This window comes from Coffea eugenioides, chromosome 11, assembly GCF_003713205.1.
Source record: "Coffea eugenioides isolate CCC68of chromosome 11, Ceug_1.0, whole genome shotgun sequence".
NCBI lineage: Eukaryota > Viridiplantae > Streptophyta > Magnoliopsida > Gentianales > Rubiaceae > Coffea > Coffea eugenioides.
In genome coordinates this window covers 25,944,714-25,961,308 of record NC_040045.1, presented here as the reverse complement: position 1 = coordinate 25,961,308, position 16,595 = coordinate 25,944,714, and the positions used below count along the sequence as shown (strand labels likewise).

Sequence of the window (16,595 nt, the reverse complement as noted above, 5' to 3'; positions counted from 1 at the left end):
TAGCTCGTGAGGTCAAGAACACACATGCAAGCACGTTGCTCAAGTAACAATCCCAATTTAACAAGTAGAGCAATGATATTTCAATAAATGACAATTCGAGCGAGAAAATTAAACAGAAACAATTCAAGGATATAGGAGCTCTCAGGAGCTATTTTTTACTTACACGTTCATGAACCTCCACGAGTTGACACTCCATCAATTGGGTAGGTTTTGTCTATAGAATTTCACTTATCCTGTCCCCTTTCACCTTACAGACCCCTGTATCGGGTCCGCCTGTCATTCATTTGAGGCGATACTGCTCGAGTATGCCAAGCAAAACCTCTTAATAGGTCAAATTTTTATTTTCTCATGGCTCGCCAAGGAGCCCGACCAAACCCATGCCGGCTCGAATTCAAGGTTAGCCAGTCAGATTTGGGCGTCCCCCATGTACATTTGTGAGTCGAGAAGATTCACTCCAACGACGTATGCAGCCATAGCATACCATTTCACGTTATTCAAGCATGTGACATATTCAAGCAATTGAGATATTCAAGCACTTCAAGTACGAGTTATTTATTTCAAGCGAGAACGAGTGCGATAAAGTACACCCTCGTCTCAAATTTCAAAATCTCAAGTATCAATAACAAGTAAACATGTATCGAGTTCACAGGAGTTCAAGTAAACATGCACTTGACACTCACCAAATCAATCAAGGAGAAATGTTATTTGAAATTCAAGCGTCTACCATAGGATCCTCTTGAAGGTGCACGTGCGAACCTGAGCAATTCATAGTAAACAATCACTTATAAACCCCAATATCAAGAAAGATTGCACGCTTGTACAATCCTAGAAAATTTCACTAAAATAAGCCTAAACTACTCGCGAATTAAGGTTCGAAAGTAGGGTTTTAAAGTACAAAAGAAATCGAGTTTTAATCTTTGAAATCAAGTTTAAAACATTCAAGTAATATCGAAGGAAAAGGAGAATTCGAGAAAACTCCATTTCCCTAAGATTCAGAAATTCCAGTTTTGATATGAGATTTTTGAAAAATCGTATCTCACTCTTTACAAGTCCAAAATTGGAAAACTTGGTACCGTTGGAATCCTCTTCCAAAGTAATAAAAGTTCTTAGAAGACAACTTTCCATTATTCCAAATGGAAGGTATCCAAAAATTAGCTCAAAGTTGTTGTCTTGGGGCGCTTAAGACAGGTTTTGGTTGGTTTTTGGCTAACTTTGAAAATTCGGCAAAATTCACTTGATTTGAACTAACCTCTGAAATTTGGAAATCTATTAGAGCTGCAATCCAAGTTTAAGACAAAACAAACAGAACAAGATTTGGAGTTTTGAGCACCAAGATATGGTAGATCAAAGTTACTAAAGTTTTCTTATTAATCAAGGGTTTTCCAAACTCAAATCATGAACTTTGGGAAGTTTGGTTGAGCAGTGAAACGGACTCAGAATGGCACCAAATTTAGCAGTATAATACTACCATATAGAGACTATTTATCTGTAAAATTTCGTAGAAAATACGTACGGAAAGATGGTTAACGAAACTACTAAAGTTCCAAGGAGTTACAAGGCAAATCTGCCTTGGACTTCCGTTTTTCCGTTTTCAAGCATTTGGCAAAGGAAAATTCCTCAAACATGGTTCATTGGTGTAGACAAGGTCTAATAAACATTCAAGATGTGTTCGGTAGGTGATTAACACCAAGAATCTCGAATTAACAAGTCTCAATCAAGTTTAGTAACAATCCTGCCCAAAAGGAGGATTTCCTTCAAGAAGTTAGTTTCGAAATACGGCCACAAATCACTCAATTCAACTCGGAATTGGATGTGGTTGGGGGCGTTGGAAAACACATTTATAAATCTACAATTTCTCAGAAGAAATCATTTTCAAAATCCATCCATAACTAGCTCACGTTTGAGCATCAAGTTGTAATTCATGTTCTGCCCTGTAGTGAACTAATGAAACAGGATAGCAATTTTTAAACGAATGGTTTGGCTCACACAAGTGGAACCAGAATGTGCCTTTTATACCCATGGAAAGCTAGGAATGTCTAGTTTCTAGTGCCACAAACGGCACTTGATTTCGATATCGGAGTAAAGAGTTATAGCCGAAACAACAAGATTGTCTGGACAATCCGGGAAAATTTTCCAGTTTTGCCAAACTTTGGAAATCAACACATTTGACCAACCAAATCATGTTATTTTTCAATGAAACTTTCTACACCATCCATATAACATATATACATTATAATCAAGCCATTAGAACCTCAAAATTTCGCACCAAAGGTCACGAATATGGCAGGGTAAAATGGTCACTTTTACTCATTGCACCATCCTTAAGTTTCTATTAACAACCCAACATTATTCCACTAATATAAGCACTAAACCAACATTAATTTCATCATTATTCACCAAATCAGTCCATCCAATCCAAGTGGGAGTTCATAGAGCCCACACAATAATTTTCCAACATAAACAAGCTACCCATATGCATGCATGAACTTAAATGCACACTAATACTTCCATAAATTAAGTTTCCAAGGTTTGATCATCACTTACTTGCTTTGATGTTCAAAACAGAAATTTTCGGTCCTCTTTGCTCAAGAAAACCTGCGGATTGCAGCTCCTTTTCTTAGCTAGATGCAATCTCCAAGTGTTAAGCGAAGTGTGGGTGAAATTTGAAGTGAATTGGAGGAAGTTTGATGAAGATTTGATGAAGGAATTTGAAGGACTCTTGAGCTGTTTTTTTAAGCTTGATGGCCGGCTGTCTTAGTGAGGAGAAAGAGAGAGTGTTTGATCAATTAAAGCTTCCAAGAGAAGCTACAATGTGTGGCCCACGTTTGGCCAAAAGTCAACTCTCCTTCGCTCGTGCACGCGCGCGTTTTGTGCTCGATTCCTCTCGAGTTTATTTCACTAGTGCACTAAACCTCAAATGCACTTATATTCATATAAATATTATTTACTCTTACTTACCCCAAAATAAGGGTCTAAAGTCCCTCAATTTAAATCACGCGTGTGAAAACGCATATTTCCAATTTAAGCGCGATAAAATGAAATCTCCAAGAAATTCTTATAACGATAATATAACTAACTAACATTTGAACACTTAAACATAAAAATGCCTATTTTAGAACTACTATACATGTCTCCAATTTTCCAACCTCATTGTATTCTCGATTCAATTATTTACTCCAATCGCGTATTCACTATTTTCACTTAACGAGCCTGCAGAAATTAAATTTTTAAACGAGTCACTTTAAAAATATAACTAAACTATAGATCCCTCCAATTAGGTCTAAAAAGGCTAGAAAATAATAATTGGAGCAATTGGCCAAATAAATAATTAAATGAGCTAGAATTTGGAGTTTAAAATAGATAAATTTTGTGAGTCTTTACAATGAGTACATCATATGACACTAACACATACTAATCCATTAAATTTAAATTATGAGAGATTATGTCAACACAATTCCAAACACGAGGAAATAAGCAAAATATTTTGATTTCACCTTACAATATGGAAGGCAATGCTTTCAAATATAAACTTATTTCCTCATCACCAAATTCCTTAAACAGTCACAGAACAGAAGTTACAATAGATGATGTCCTAGAAAAACAAAAATAAATATTTGAAAGATAAAACTAAAAAGAATCTCACATAGCAAGTAATATGATCCCGTTTCTTCCAAAGAGGAAAAAAGGATAAAAAAAACAATAGTCATTAAAAAGGGAAAAGAAAATATTGAACGATGTTGGTGAAGCTCCTCAAAATTGAGATTGGAACTAGATGCTAAGAAAAAGGGAATTCCAAGAACCGTAAATTGAATGTTAAAAAGAGAAAAATTGGACAAGAAAAAAGGAAAAGGGGAAAAAGAGTACCTGCGAATATTAACTGAAGGCACATGGCTTATTTTATCATAATCTTCTCCTTGTTGAACATCCTCTACCCTAACTCTATTGTTGAATTCTTTAGGCATTTGCACAAGAGTTACCACTAGGTTAAAAATCTCAACAGATGTGGAATCATTTCCAATTTTTTTACAGTACCTAATCCGTAAACTTGAGAGCTTGGGCATGGCCCCTTCTTCCACTTTCCACTGCTTTACGTTACCCAAACCATGAAGCCCGAGATGTTTTAGTTGGGGAAATCCCATTGAGTGGCAAATCATTTCTTGGCCGCGAAAAGAATCCATCCCAAGTTCCAGCATTCTTAAGTTAAGAAGCCTCTCGAGTGTTCCAATCGGGTCTTCCTCAATTCTAGTACAATACAGCTTCAATTGAGCAAGTATTGCAGGGTCAGGAAACATATGGGATTGGTAATCCGGCAACTTCTTGCATAAACAATCCACGATTTTCAATTCATGAATATTCCTACTAAACAACACCCAAGAAAGCACATCCAAATTCGAATTGTTGGAGTTGATCCAGTCAAAATTACAGCGGTTGATTGCAAGTGAGCTAATGTGCAAGCAGTGCAAGTTTGATATATGATTGATGATGTGTTCCAGGTCCTCAAGATTTTTATACACTATTGCTTTGAAAGCTCTGAGGTTCGATAATTTGCATACTTCTTTAGGATAACAAAACCTGTTATCGAATGATTCAAGTATCGCCAGTTGCGGTCCACAGCTTAGGCCGAGGGCCCCACTGCTACCAATCCAAAAGATAAAAACGTCCTAATTTTTATAACACGTTCGGTAGTCTACAATGATAACTATCAGATAAATCGAGAGTTTTCAAGTATTTAAATTGCCCAGAAGATGGCAAGTTTAAATGATTACACCTCAATGTCAAACATCTCAAATGGATAAGATTAGCAACAAATCACTGAGGTGATTTGTGAAAACAACTTTCGGAGGCCATATTGGAGGATAAAATTGCCAAAACTCTAAGCATCTTCAAATTCTTGACTTGGGGCATTATTCTCACCCCTGAATTAAAATATTCCCTTTTGCCTACCAATGAATCACACAAGAATGAGCGAAAATGCTTAGTTTGTTCTTTTGGCAAAAAGTTGTATTCAAAGTGTCATTTGGAAGCAAATAAAGGACTAAATCGAACTGTGCTTCAATTGCATAAGGAGAATCTTGTGAAGTACTTCGATCGACCAGTTTATACAAATTCTCCTCTTTTGCCTTGGCTAAACATAGATCTCTCATAAGATCATGAATCCGACATGACTCCAACTTTGTTATTGCATGCTTCCCCTGCTCATGTACTTTAATCTCGATCATGCATCTATTTGCTAATTCTTCCATGTAACACTCTGCAACATGCATCATTGTTTCTTGCTCTCTTCTATCTTTCTCAAACATCATATTTTCTCCTATCCATGTCTAATATAAACTCTCTGCTCCAATGTCAGAATCTTCCCTGAGTTTACCCAAGCAAAGGAAGCATGATTTTCGTTGCCAAGGGAGGTCATAGTAACCGTAAGCTAAAACCTTTGGCACCTCTCCTTCTTTTCCAATCTTTTCTCCCTTATCCAAATAGGATTTGATATTCTCATGCACTTCATTCCATTCCCTGACTGATCTTTTAGTTCTAAGAATTCCTCCTAGAACCACCACGGCCAATGGAAGACCCCACAGTTTTTCAACATTCTCTTTCCTAACTTTTCCATCTTGTCCAAATCTTCACAAGCTGTCGTGCCCCATTTTTCAGAAAAAATAAATTTTAGGAGTTAAAAAAATTAGTTTTTTTAGAATAAAAGAAATGAAGTTTTATTAAAAGATATGTGAAAAAAGTGAAGTTCAAAAAAATGCGGATTGAAAGTGATTTAAAAATGAGTTTTTGGTAAATAAAATTAAGAAAAATGGCCTTTAATGGGACTTAGAAAAAAATGTCATGATTTTGGCCCAAAATAATAGTCTAAAAGAGGTTTTAAGAAACAATAGAAGTCACCACTTGTATTGAATTTAGGTGTATCAAGGCACTTAAAATATATATTTTAAATGAAAATAAATAAAAAAATAAAACACCTTTTAGACGACTCTTGATCTTTTGAAAACAAGAAAAAAGAGTTCGGGAGACATGATTGAAGAAAAGGAAAGCAAAGATTTGATAAGTTCAAACCTAAGATACTCTTTGAATCTAGCCAAGAAGATTTAGTCAAAATTTTCTAATCCAACGTATGAAACTTATCAGATTAGGATGTTTTCTAAATGGGAAGCCTAAAAAGTTTAAATGGTTCATAGATATTTTTTACGCTATGCAACAATTTGTTTTTTTTTTTGCCAATAATCACTTGTCAATTTCTACTCCAACTCTAGCATATTTTAAGCGAGAGCTATGAAATAAATTTTTTTTTTGTCAGGGATTGAACCATCATTAGACGAGATGGGTGCACTACACACCAGTATGAATTTAAACCATTTAAATCCAAAAACCACAAAAAGTGGCAAGTGATGTGAGGCAAGGTTTCAATCCTTAACTTCCTACTCCACCAAACCTTAAAGACATCTGCATTTAAACCACTGAAATCTAAAAACCACATATAGTGGCAAGTGGCGGGAGGCAAGGTTTGACCCCTTGACCTCCCATTTATAGTGACTGTTAATTCTATGCAACAATTTGTTGATGAGTACATTATATGACACTAACGCATACTAATCCATTAAATTTAATATATCAGAGATTATGTCAACCCAATTCCAAACACGAGGAAATCAGCAAAATATTTTGATTTCACCTTAGAAAATGGAAGGCAATGCTTTCGAATATAAACTTATTTCCTCATCACCAAATTCCTTAAACAGTCACAGAACAGAAGTTACATTAGATGATGTCCTACATAAACAAAAATAAATATTTGGAAGATAAAAATAAAAAGAATCTCACATAGCAAGTAATATGATCCCATTTCTTCCAAAGAGGAAAAAAGGATAAAAAAATAATAGTTATTAAAAAGACAAAAGAAAATATTGAACGATGTTGGTGAAGCTTCTCAAAATTGAGATTGGAACTAGATGCTAAGAAAAAGGGAATTCCAAGAACCGTACATTGAATGTTAAAAAGAGAAAAATTGGACAAGAAAAAAGGAAAAGTGGAAAAAGAGTACCTGCGAATATTAACTGAAGGCACATGGTTTATTTTATCATAATCTTCTCCTTGTTGAACATTCTCTACCCTAACACTATTGTTGAATTCTTTAGGCATTTGCACAAGAGTTACCACTTGGTTAAAAATCTCAACAGATGTGGAATCATTTCCAATTTTTTTACAGTACCTAATCCGTAAACTTGAGAGCTTGGGCATGGCCCCTTCTTCCACTTTCCACTGCTTTACGTTACCCAAACCATGAAGCCCGAGATGTTTTAGTTGGGGAAATCCCATTGAGTGGCAAATCATTTCTTGGCCGCGAAAAGAATCCATCCCAAGTTCCAGCATTCTTAAGTTAAGAAGCCTCTCGAGTGTTCCAATCGGGTCTTCCTCAATTCTAGTACAATACAGCTTCAATTGAGCAAGTATTGCAGGGTCAGGAAACATATGGGATTGGTAATCCGGCAACTTCTTGCATAAACAATCCACGATTTTCAATTCATGAATATTCCTACTAAACAACACCCAAGAAAGCACATCCAAATTCGAATTGTTGGAGTTGATCCAGTCAAAATTACAGCGGTTGATTGCAAGTGAGCTAATGTGCAAGCAGTGCAAGTTTGATATATGATTGATGATGTGTTCCAGGTCCTCAAGATTTTTATACACTATTGCTTTGAAAGCTCTGAGGTTCGATAATTTGCATACTTCTTTAGGATAACAAAACCTGTTATCGAATGATTCAAGTATCGCCAGTTGCGGTCCACAGCTTAGGCCGAGGGCCCCACTGCTACCAATTCAAAAGATAAAAACGTCCTAATTTTTATAACACGTTCGGTAGTCTACAATGATAACTATCAGATAAATCGAGAGTTTCCAAGTATTTTAAATTGCCCAGAAGATGGCAAGTTTAAATGATTACACCTCAATGTCAAACATCTCAAATGGATAAGATTAGCAACAAATCACTGAGGTGATTTGTGAAAACAACTTTCAGAGGCCATATTGGAGGATAAAATTGCCAAAACTCTAAGCATCTTCAAATTCTTGACTTGGGGCATTATTCTCACCCCTGAATTAAAATATTCCCTTTTGCCTACCAATGAATCACACAAGAATGAGCAAAAATGCTTAGTTTGTTCTTTTGGCAAAAAGTTGTATTCAAAGTGTCATTTGGAAGCAAATAAAGGACTAAATCGAACTGTGCTTCAATTGCATAAGGAGAATCTTGTGAAGTACTTCGATCGACCAGTTTATACAAATTCTCCTCTTTTGCCTTGGCTAAGCATAGATCTCTCATAAGATCATGAATCCGACATGACTCCAACTTTGTTATTGCATGCTTCCCCTGTTCATGTACTTTAATCTCGATCATGCATCTATTTGCTAATTCTTCCATGTAACGCTCTGCAACATGCATCATTGTTTCTTGCTCTCTTCTATCTTTCTCAAATATCATATTTTCTCCTATCCATGTCTAATATAAACTCTCTGCTCCAATGTCAGAATCTTCCCTGAGTTTACCCAAGCAAAGGAAGCATGATTTTCGTTGCCAAGGGAGGTCATAGTAACCGTAAGCTAAAACCTTTGGCACCTCTCCTTCTTTTCCAATCTTTTCTCCCTTATCCAAATAGGATTTGATATTCTCATGCACTTCATTCCATTCCCTGAGTGTTCTTTTAGTTCTAAGAATTCCTCCTAGAACCACCATGGCCAATGGAAGACCCCACAGTTTTTCAACATTCTCTTTCCTAACTTTTCCATCTTGTCCAAATCTTCACAAGCTGTCGTGCCCCATTTTTCAGAAAAAATAAATTTTAGGAGTTAAAAAAATTAGTTTTTTTAGAATAAAAGAAATGAAGTTTTATTAAAAAATATGTGAAAAAAGTGAAGTTCAAAAAAATGCGGATTGAAAGTGATTTAAAAATGAGTTTTTGGTAAATAAAATTAAGAAAAATGGCCTTTAATGGGACTTAGAAAATGTCATGATTTTGGCCCAAAATGATAGTCTAAAAGAGGTTTTAAGAAACAATAGAAGTCGCCACTTGGTATTGAATTTAGGTGTATCAAGGCACTTAAAAATATATTTTAAATGAAAATAAATAAAAAAAATAAAACACCTTTTAGACGACTCTTGATCTTTGAAAACAAGAAAAAAGAGTTCGGGAGACATGATTGAAGAAAAGGAAAGCAAAGATTTGATAAGTTCAAACCTAAGATACCCTTTGAATCTAGCCAAGATTAGTTGCGAGATTTAGTCAAAAAATTTTCTAATCCAACGTATGAAACTTATCAGATTAGGATGTTTTCTAAATGGGAAGCCTAAAAAGTTTAAATGGTTCATAGATATTTTTTACGCTATGCAACAATTTGTTTTTTTTTTTTTGCCAATAATCACTTGTCAATTTCTACTCCAACTCTAGCATATTTTAAGCGAGAGCTATGAAATAAATTTTTTTTTTGTCAGGGATTGAACCATCATTAGACGAGATGGGTGCACTACACACCAGTATGAATTTAAACCATTTAAATCCAAAAACCACAAAAAGTGGCAAGTGATGTGAGGCAAGGTTTCAATCCTTAACTTCCTACTCCACCAAACCTTAAAGACATCTGCATTTAAACCACTGAAATCTAAAAACCACATATAGTGGCAAGTGGCGGGAGGCAAGGTTTGACCCCTTGACCTCCCATTTATAGTGACTGTTAATTCTATGCAACAATTTGTTGATGAGTACATTATATGACACTAACGCATACTAATCCATTAAATTTAATATATCAGAGATTATGTCAACCCAATTCCAAACACGAGGAAATCAGCAAAATATTTTGATTTCACCTTAGAAAATGGAAGGCAATGCTTTCGAATATAAACTTATTTCCTCATCACCAAATTCCTTAAACAGTCACAGAACAGAAGTTACATTAGATGATGTCCTACATAAACAAAAATAAATATTTGGAAGATAAAAATAAAAAGAATCTCACATAGCAAGTAATATGATCCCATTTCTTCCAAAGAGGAAAAAAGGATAAAAAAATAATAGTTATTAAAAAGACAAAAGAAAATATTGAACGATGTTGGTGAAGCTTCTCAAAATTGAGATTGGAACTAGATGCTAAGAAAAAGGGAATTCCAAGAACCGTACATTGAATGTTAAAAAGAGAAAAATTGGACAAGAAAAAAGGAAAAGTGGAAAAAGAGTACCTGCGAATATTAACTGAAGGCACATGGTTTATTTTATCATAATCTTCTCCTTGTTGAACATTCTCTACCCTAACACTATTGTTGAATTCTTTAGGCATTTGCACAAGAGTTACCACTTGGTTAAAAATCTCAACAGATGTGGAATCATTTCCAATTTTTTTACAGTACCTAATCCGTAAACTTGAGAGCTTGGGCATGGCCCCTTCTTCCACTTTCCACTGCTTTACGTTACCCAAACCATGAAGCCCGAGATGTTTTAGTTGGGGAAATCCCATTGAGTGGCAAATCATTTCTTGGCCGCGAAAAGAATCCATCCCAAGTTCCAGCATTCTTAAGTTAAGAAGCCTCTCGAGTGTTCCAATCGGGTCTTCCTCAATTCTAGTACAATACAGCTTCAATTGAGCAAGTATTGCAGGGTCAGGAAACATATGGGATTGGTAATCCGGCAACTTCTTGCATAAACAATCCACGATTTTCAATTCATGAATATTCCTACTAAACAACACCCAAGAAAGCACATCCAAATTCGAATTGTTGGAGTTGATCCAGTCAAAATTACAGCGGTTGATTGCAAGTGAGCTAATGTGCAAGCAGTGCAAGTTTGATATATGATTGATGATGTGTTCCAGGTCCTCAAGATTTTTATACACTATTGCTTTGAAAGCTCTGAGGTTCGATAATTTGCATACTTCTTTAGGATAACAAAACCTGTTATCGAATGATTCAAGTATCGCCAGTTGCGGTCCACAGCTTAGGCCGAGGGCCCCACTGCTACCAATTCAAAAGATAAAAACGTCCTAATTTTTATAACACGTTCGGTAGTCTACAATGATAACTATCAGATAAATCGAGAGTTTCCAAGTATTTTAAATTGCCCAGAAGATGGCAAGTTTAAATGATTACACCTCAATGTCAAACATCTCAAATGGATAAGATTAGCAACAAATCACTGAGGTGATTTGTGAAAACAACTTTCAGAGGCCATATTGGAGGATAAAATTGCCAAAACTCTAAGCATCTTCAAATTCTTGACTTGGGGCATTATTCTCACCCCTGAATTAAAATATTCCCTTTTGCCTACCAATGAATCACACAAGAATGAGCAAAAATGCTTAGTTTGTTCTTTTGGCAAAAAGTTGTATTCAAAGTGTCATTTGGAAGCAAATAAAGGACTAAATCGAACTGTGCTTCAATTGCATAAGGAGAATCTTGTGAAGTACTTCGATCGACCAGTTTATACAAATTCTCCTCTTTTGCCTTGGCTAAGCATAGATCTCTCATAAGATCATGAATCCGACATGACTCCAACTTTGTTATTGCATGCTTCCCCTGTTCATGTACTTTAATCTCGATCATGCATCTATTTGCTAATTCTTCCATGTAACGCTCTGCAACATGCATCATTGTTTCTTGCTCTCTTCTATCTTTCTCAAATATCATATTTTCTCCTATCCATGTCTAATATAAACTCTCTGCTCCAATGTCAGAATCTTCCCTGAGTTTACCCAAGCAAAGGAAGCATGATTTTCGTTGCCAAGGGAGGTCATAGTAACCGTAAGCTAAAACCTTTGGCACCTCTCCTTCTTTTCCAATCTTTTCTCCCTTATCCAAATAGGATTTGATATTCTCATGCACTTCATTCCATTCCCTGACTGATCTTTTAGTTCTAAGAATTCCTCCTAGAACCACCACGGCCAATGGAAGACCCCACAGTTTTTCAACATTCTCTTTCCTAACTTTTCCATCTTGTCCAAATCTTCACAAGCTGTCGTGCCCCATTTTTCAGAAAAAATAAATTTTAGGAGTTAAAAAAATTAGTTTTTTTAGAATAAAAGAAATGAAGTTTTATTAAAAAATATGTGAAAAAAGTGAAGTTCAAAAAAATGCGGATTGAAAGTGATTTAAAAATGAGTTTTTGGTAAATAAAATTAAGAAAAATGGCCTTTAATGGGACTTAGAAAATGTCATGATTTTGGCCCAAAATGATAGTCTAAAAGAGGTTTTAAGAAACAATAGAAGTCGCCACTTGGTATTGAATTTAGGTGTATCAAGGCACTTAAAAATATATTTTAAATGAAAATAAATAAAAAAAATAAAACACCTTTTAGACGACTCTTGATCTTTGAAAACAAGAAAAAAGAGTTCGGGAGACATGATTGAAGAAAAGGAAAGCAAAGATTTGATAAGTTCAAACCTAAGATACCCTTTGAATCTAGCCAAGATTAGTTGCGAGATTTAGTCAAAAAATTTTCTAATCCAACGTATGAAACTTATCAGATTAGGATGTTTTCTAAATGGGAAGCCTAAAAAGTTTAAATGGTTCATAGATATTTTTTACGCTATGCAACAATTTGTTTTTTTTTTTTTGCCAATAATCACTTGTCAATTTCTACTCCAACTCTAGCATATTTTAAGCGAGAGCTATGAAATAAATTTTTTTTTTGTCAGGGATTGAACCATCATTAGACGAGATGGGTGCACTACACACCAGTATGAATTTAAACCATTTAAATCCAAAAGCCACAAAAAGTGGCAAGTGATGTGAGGCAAGGTTTCAATCCTTAACTTCCTACTCCACCAAGCCTTAAAGACATCTGCATTTAAACCACTGAAATCTAAAAACCACATATAGTGGCAAGTGGCGGGAGGCAAGGTTTGACCCCTTGACCTCCCATTTATAGTGACTGTTAGTTCTATGCAACAATTTGTTGATGAGTACATTATATGACACTAACGCATACTAATCCATTAAATTTAATATATCAGAGATTATGTCAACCCAATTCCAAACACGAGGAAATCAGCAAAATATTTTGATTTCACCTTAGAAAATGGAAGGCAATGCTTTCGAATATAAACTTATTTCCTCATCACCAAATTCCTTAAACAGTCACAGAACAGAAGTTACATTAGATGATGTCCTACATAAACAAAAATAAATATTTGGAAGATAAAAATAAAAAGAATCTCACATAGCAAGTAATATGATCCCATTTCTTCCAAAGAGGAAAAAAGGATAAAAAAAATAATAGTTATTAAAAAGACAAAAGAAAATATTGAACGATGTTGGTGAAGCTTCTCAAAATTGAGATTGGAACTAGATGCTAAGAAAAAGGGAATTCCAAGAACCGTAAATTGAATGTTAAAAAGAGAAAAATTGGACAAGAAAAAAGGAAAAGTGGAAAAAGAGTACCTGCGAATATTAACTGAAGGCACATGGTTTATTTTATCATAATCTTCTCCTTCTTGAACATTCTCTACCCTAACACTATTGTTGAATTCTTTAGGCATTTGCACAAGAGTTACCACTTGGTTAAAAATCTCAACAGATGTGGAATCATTTCCAATTTTTTTACAGTACCTAATCCGTAAACTTGAGAGCTTGGGCATGGCCCCTTCTTCCACTTTCCACTGCTTTACGTTACCCAAACCATGAAGCCCGAGATGTTTTAGTTGGGGAAATCCCATTGAGTGGCAAATCATTTCTTGGCCCCGAAAAGAATCCATCCCAAGTTCCAGCATTCTTAAGTTAAGAAGCCTCTCGAGTGTTCCAATTGGGTCTTCCTCAATTCTAGTACAATACAGTTTCAATTGAGCAAGTATTGCAGGGTCAGGAAACATATGGGATTGGTAATCCGGCAACTTCTTGCATAAACAATCCACGATTTTCAATTCATGAATATTCCTACAAAACAACACCCAAGAAAGCACATCCAAATTCGAATTGTTGGAGTTGATCCAGCCAAAATTACAGCGGTTGATTGCAAGTGAGCTAATGCGCAAGCAGTGCAAGTTTGATATATGATTGATGATGTGTTCCAGGTCCTCAAGATTTTTATACACAATTGCTTTGAAAGCTCTGAGATTCGATAATTTGCATACTTCTTTAGGATAGCAAAACTTGTTATCGAATGATTCAAGTATCGCCAGCTGCGGTCCACAGCTTAGACCGAGGGCCCCACTGCTACCAATCCAAAAGATAAAAATGTCCTAATTTTTATAACACGTTCGGTTTTCTACAATGATAACTATCTGATAAATCGAGAGTTTCCAAGTATTTTAAATTGCCCAGAAGATGGCAAGTTTAAATGATTACACCTCAATCTCAAACATCTCAAATGGATAAGATTACCAACATATCACTGAGGTGATTTGAGAAAACAACTTTCGGAGGCCATATTGGAGGATAAAATTGCCAAAATTCTAAGCATCTTCAAATTCTTGACTTGGGTCATTATTCTCACCCCTGGATTAAAATATTCCCCTTTGCCTACCAATGATCACACAAGAATGAGCGAAGATGCTTAGTTTGTTCTTTTGGCCGAAAGTTGTATTCAAAGATGTCATTTGGAAGCAAATAAAGGACTAAATCGAACTGTTCTTCATTTCCATAAGAAGAATCTTATGTAGTACTTCGATCGACAAACTTATACAAATTCTCCTCTTTTGCCTTGGCTAAGCATAGATCTCTCATAAGATCATGAATCCGACATGACTCCAACTTTGTTACTGCATGCTTCCCCTGCTCATGTACTTTAATCTCAACCATGCATCTATTAGCTAATTCTTCCAAGTAACGCTCTGCAACATCCATCATTGTTTCTTGCTCTCTTCTATTTTTCTCAAATATTATACTTTCTCCTATCCATATACAATATAAACTCTCTGCTCCAATGTCAGAATCTTCTCCGAGTTTACCAAAGTAAAGGAAGAATGGTTTTAGTTGCCAAGGGAGGTCATAGTAACCGTAACTAAAACCTTTGGCACCTCTCCATCTTTTCCATTCTTTTCTCCCTTAGCCAAATAGGATTTGATATTCTCATGCACTTCATTCCATTCCCTGAGTGTTCTTTTAGTTCTAAGAATTCCCCCCAAAACCACCACGGCCAATGGAAGACCCCACAGTTTTTCAACATTCTCTTTCCTAACTTTTCCATCTTGTCCAAATCTTCACAAGCTGTCGTGCCCCATTTTTCAAAAAAATTAAATTTTTTGGGTTAAAGAAATTAGTTCTTTTAGAATAAAAGAAATGATGTTTTATTAAAAGATATGTGAAAAAAGTGAAGTTAGAAAAAATGGGGATTGAAAGTGATTCAAAAATGAGTTTTTGGTAAATAAAATTAAAAAAAGGGCCTTTAATGGGACTTAAAAAATGTGATGGTTTTGGCCCAAAATAATAGTTTAAAAGAGGTTTTAAGAAACAATAGCAGTCGCCACTTGGTATTGAATTTAGGTGTACCAAGTCACCTAAAAATATATTTTAAATGAAAATAAATAAAAAATAAAACACCTTTTAGACGACTCTAGATCTTTGGAAACAAGAAAAAAGAGTTCGGGAGACATGATTGAAGAAAAGGAAGGCAAAGATTTGATAAGTTCAAACCTAAGACACCCTTTCAATCTAGCCAAGGTTAGTTGCGAGATTTAGTCAAAAAATTTTCTTATCTAACCTATGAAACTTATCACATTAGGATGATTTCTACAAGGGAAGCCTAAAAAGTTTAAATGGTTGATAGATATTTTTTACGCTATGCAACAATTTGTTTTCTTTTTTTGTCAATAATCACTTGTCTATTTCTACTCCAACTCTAGCATAATTTAAGCGAGAGCTATGAAATAATTTTTTTTTTGTCAGGGATTGAACCATCATTAGACGATATGGGTGCACTACGCACCAGTATGAATTTAAACAATTTAAATCCAAAAGCCACATATAGTGGCAAGTGATGGGAGGCAAGGTTTGAACCCTTAACTTTCAATTTCACCAAGCCTTAAAGACGTCTGGATTTAAACCACTGAAAACCAAAAGCTGCATATAGTGGCAAGTTGCGGGAGGTAAGGTTTGACCCCTTGACCTCCCATATATAGTGACTGTTGGTTCTATGCAACAATTTGTTGATGAGTACAATAAATGACACTAACGCATACTAATCCATTAACTTTCATTTATGAGAGATTGTGTCAACCCATTTCCAAACACGAGAAAATTAGCAAAATATTTTGATTTCACCTCAGAATATGGAAGGCAATGCTTTCAAATATAAACTTATTTCCTCATCACCAAATTCCTTAAACAGTCACAGAACAGAAGTTACATTAGATGATATCCTAGAAAAACAAAAATAAATATTTGAAAGATAAAACTAAAAAGAATCTCTCATAGCAAGTAATATGATCCCGTTTCTTCCAAAGAGGAAAAAAGGATTAAAAAAAACAATATTCATTAAAAAGGCAAAAGAAAATATTGAACGATGTTGGTGAAGCTTCTCAAAATTGAGATTGGAACTAGATGCTCAGAAAAAGGGAATTCCAAGAACCGTAAATTGAATGTTAAAAGAGAAAAATTAGACAAGAAAAA

At 35.1% G+C, this 16,595-nt stretch overlaps 1 protein-coding gene across 1 annotated transcript; it reads right to left on the bottom strand.

Moving 5' to 3' along the window:
• Nucleotides 1-3,561: 3,561 nt before the first annotated feature.
• Nucleotides 3,562-8,485, bottom strand: LOC113752142 (probable disease resistance protein RF45). Its single transcript, XM_027296275.1, has 4 exons — nucleotides 8,229-8,485; nucleotides 7,046-7,537; nucleotides 3,865-4,356; nucleotides 3,562-3,592 (listed from the first exon to the last, which is right to left on the bottom strand). The coding sequence occupies exons 1-4, from the start codon at nucleotides 8,483-8,485 to the stop codon at nucleotides 3,562-3,564; spliced, it is 1,272 nt and encodes a 423-aa protein (XP_027152076.1).
• Between the last annotated feature and the right edge of the window lie 8,110 nt (nucleotides 8,486-16,595).